Genomic DNA, 4,167 nt, shown 5'->3' with positions numbered 1-4,167 from the left:
CAGTGTCCATAGTTGGTTCTGTAAAAGATGTCAAAGAGTTTAAGGGTATATTTCCAGAGTACATCTTACACATGAAAGTTCAGGTCACTCTTCCAACGGTCGCAGTTAAGTTTCTACAAAGAAATTCTGGGCAAAGAGTACTTAAAACTATTACGAGCGATTCTAGGGTATTTCTATATTTTACAACAGATGGTATTAATCAGTGCCTTTATCTATTGCATTCAACTGAGCATGTGTCTCTGGCAGAAAAATTAGCTGACACTATTAAGCAGGCCATAGCTACTGAGTCTTGTGAAATACCTTTGTCTTTTCAGAATCAAGTAGAAGGAGATGATTATTCAAAATTTAAATTTAATCTTGCTGAGAAATATTCATTTTTTTCTACAATTAATGAAAATGAGCTGACTGTTGCCAGTACTGCTGGAGATGTTAATGATGTCATTAATGAGCTCATGGGTTTTATTAATGAAGCATGCTCTGTTTCTGAAACAATAAATTTTAGTAGAGGTGTGTGGCGTTTGTTTCATACTGCATTGAAAGTCGAATGGTCTGAGGTAAAGAGAAGCCTGGAAACAAAAGGAATTGATATAATTGCTTTGTCAAAGTCAGATGCATCAAAACCATATATTGCCATCAGAGGAGAAACAAGTGCTGTTCAACAAGCTAAGGAGGATATTCTTTCCCATCAGGTGTCAGTTACATCAAAGAAAATAATTCTTTCACAAGCTGGTGTCTGTTCATATTTTCTCTCGAACAATGCACTGATATTGAAAGGTATTGAAAATGCTGCAGGAGTATGCATTGAAGTAGAAGTGAAGGGAATGTCTTCAAATGTCTTTAAGGAAATTTTTACTGGTGTTACGGATGAAATGATGTCAGTACATGTAGTCGTTGGTGACTTAACTGAGTTTAATCAAGCTGAAGTGATGGTCAATGCTGCAAATGAAGAACTGAAGCACAGAGGAGGCGTAGCTGCAGTGATTGCAAGAAAAGGTGGCTCAAGTATTCAACAGGATTCAGATGATTACATCAGAAGAAACAAAAAGGTAGCTGCTGGAACAGCTGTGCTTTTCACTGCAACTGGTAACCTTCCTTCTTCGTATAAAGCGATTGTTCATGCAGTTGGTCCACGATATCGTGCTGAAAACAAGCAAAATTCCTGTGCAACATTAAAACAGACAATTTTTCAGAGTCTTGAGTTAGCAAAAAATTATGAGTCTATAGCCTTCCCAGCTATTGGAGGTGGTAATTTTGGTTTTCCCATTGCTGTTTGTGCTAATGTTCATTTTGAAGCTGTAGTTGAATTTAGCAAAACAGAACTACCAACTAAACTGAGAAAAGTTTATTTTGTCATAATTGAAGGAAATGTTGAGGTTTTTCTGCAAGCAGCCAAGAATTACCTGTCAGGTACCTTTTTAAAGTCACCATCAAATTTTGAAAGCCTTAGACCTCTAAATGTATCACGTATGGCACCAAATGCATCTTCAACATTAAGTCTGCCACCAACTCTATCAACTGTTGCTGTACAACAAAATCCGAAAAGAAAAACTAAGAAGCATAAAATGTCTGACAGTGGTGTACCAGAGTTATGGACTAGATCTAGTATTGAATATATCAAAATAACAAAAGGAAGCATTACTGACTACCCAGTAAGTATCATTTTATAGAGTAATTATATCTAATAACAAAAATCATATGTTTCCATCTTGTGCTCCTTCATACATAAACTTATATTGTGTAGAAAGTTTGAGCTGATTCCAATCAAAATTGGATTCTTATAAATTTTTAAAGTTGCAGTACAGAGTCATGAGCCAAATTTTGCCAAAATTGAAAAGGAGACATTTCCATTTGTATTACATTTTCTGATGCATATACATGTACTTATGTTGTGTAGAAAGTTTGAGCTGATTCCAATCAAAATTGAATTTTTTAAATGAATTTTGAAGTTGCTCAAAATCAGCTAGTATATACAGGGTCATGAGTCAAAATTAATTTTATGTGAAATTGAGAAAGAGAGAATTTTCCATTTTTATAATTTTTCCTGATAATATGCATGTACTTGCATATGTATTATGTTGCATAAAAAGTTTGAGCTGATTCTGATCATACATAAACAGACTTATGATGCACTTAAAATTTTTGTAATTTGTAGGAAGAGGCTCTTGTCAACACTACTGATGAGAATCTAAAACTTCAGGGATATGTTTCAAAAGTTTTATTAGAAGAAGCAGGGCCTAATTTAAAGAAGGAATGTGATGCTTTAACAAAACCTTTCAGGATTGGTAGTGTAGTTGCAACAAAAGCCTACAAATTGAGGAAATCAAAACACATACTCCATGTCATCTTACCTAATTATGATGGAAAATCTGAAGGGGTAAGTGACTTACCATGCAGTATTAAAAAATATTACAAATTTTCATCACTATTTATTTAGGTATTAAGAGAAGTTGTAAGAAATTGTTTAGATGAATGCACTCGTCTAAAAGTCAAATCATTGTCAATGCCATCGATTGGAGCTGGCAATCTCAAATACCCTCCTGATATTGTGGCTAGAGTTCTCATTGAAGAAACGATCTCCTTTTTTCAAAAAAATAATGGAAAGACCACGCTGAAATTGGTTCATTTTGTTATTTATCAACAAGACATTTGTGATGAATTTCAGAAAGTATTAAGATTAGGGCAAGAGTCACCTAGAGCTACTAATTTTGATAGTAAATCTATGCAATCACTCTTAATTACTAAAGGGAGTGTAACTGATTTTCAGGTAAGAATTGTTTTTGCATTACTTATAAAGTCACAACTTGACTAGGAAGAAGCTGTTGTACTTACAAATGATCGTAATCTGGAACTTAAAGGAGTTGTGGGACAAGTTTTAGCAAAACAGGCTGGCCCAGAATTGAAAAAAGAATGTGATGCTTTAAAAAAACCAATAGAATTTGGTAGTGTTATTGCTACTAAAGGTCATTCTCTTAAAGCAAAGTATATTCTTCATGCAATACTACATTCATGTGGTACTTCAATTGAAGAATCTGAGAAAGTACATGATTTTTCTCTTCTTGAAATTTTAATCATTAATTATAGGTTTTGAGGAAAATTGCTGTGAAATGTTTAGATGAATGCACTAGATTGAAAGTTAAGAGTCTTTCAATGACCTCTATTGGTGCTGGTAAACTGGGGTACCCTAATGATATTGTGGCTAAAGCACTACTAGAAGAAACTGCAATATACCTGAAGAAAAATAAGGGAAACACAACAATTGAATTGGTTCGTTTTGTTATTTATGAAAAGCGTGTGTATGATGAATTTAGCAAAGTGTATCAACAACTCAGTGCAGGTGCAACAAAAAGAAAGACATTATTACTTTCAACAAGTTTACAGTTAGAGCTTGTAGAAGGAGAAATTGGAAATGATAGCTCTGCTGTCACAGTTACATATGATGCATCTGCTTCTCAAGTAGAAAAAAAACCAGTTGTGACACTTGTACCAAATTCAGGAGGTGTTGGAAGAAAAATGAATCTTCCAGTTACATTTCATCAGAGTGCACATGAACAGAAAAAATTTAGCTTTGCTTGTTTGGATAAGGCTGAAAAAAATCAGTTTGAGTCAATAGTCTTTCCAGCTCAGTTTCAAAGCCATGCAATAGTACCAAAAGCCATTGTTGATGCATCACAGAAATTTTTAGATACTAATCCAATTCATATGAAAGTTATTCGTGTGTTGTATACAACATTGTCACCTGAAATTGTTCAGCAATATGAAGAAGCACTCAAGTCATGGACAAACGGGCAAGAATCTGGTTTTCTGAGCAAGGCAAAAGCTTTTGTTGGCTCAGCTGTTGCATCAGCTGTTGGTTATAGTGATGAAAGCAAATCTTATTTTGAAGATACTCCTTCTTTGGAGTCTGAGGTTACACTCGATATATTTGGAAAAACAAATGAAGCAATATTAAAAGCTGAGCAACAAATTAGAGAAACAGTGAAAGAAAACTTTATTGACCTCAAAATAGAACACGAGCATATTGCAGCATTGTCAGCCGAAGGACTTCATGAAATATCATCCATTGCAGCTAGCTCCAATGTTAAGATTGGCATTGATCAAGAGAGGAAAGTAATAACTCTTCGCGGTTTCCAGGATGTCCATAAAGTTCAAATCCACATTCAAAATATG

The 4,167-nt window shown here is 34.4% G+C and overlaps 1 protein-coding gene across 1 annotated transcript in view; it reads left to right on the top strand.

The window, feature by feature from the left end:
• Window positions 1-4,161, top strand: part of LOC105314093 (poly [ADP-ribose] polymerase 14-like) — a gene marked incomplete at its 3' end in the record, with an annotated part of 9,429 nt that extends 5,268 nt beyond the window's left edge. The window contains exons 6-10 of the mRNA XM_020001135.1: window positions 4-1,649; window positions 2,153-2,374; window positions 2,435-2,764; window positions 2,810-3,037; window positions 3,082-4,161. Of these exons, the coding sequence (XP_019856694.1) occupies window positions 4-1,649; window positions 2,153-2,374; window positions 2,435-2,764; window positions 2,810-3,037; window positions 3,082-4,161 (3,506 nt within the window). The remainder of the gene's footprint in view (window positions 1-3; window positions 1,650-2,152; window positions 2,375-2,434; window positions 2,765-2,809; window positions 3,038-3,081) is intronic.
• Window positions 4,162-4,167: the final 6 nt, after the last annotated feature.

The sequence above is a fragment of the Amphimedon queenslandica genome, unplaced genomic scaffold (genome assembly GCF_000090795.2).
Source record: "Amphimedon queenslandica unplaced genomic scaffold, v1.1 AMPQUscaffold_13109, whole genome shotgun sequence".
Taxonomy (NCBI): domain Eukaryota; kingdom Metazoa; phylum Porifera; class Demospongiae; order Haplosclerida; family Niphatidae; genus Amphimedon; species Amphimedon queenslandica.
Note: the sequence above shows the minus strand (reverse complement) of the source record. Positions and strands in the feature narration are given on the sequence as shown.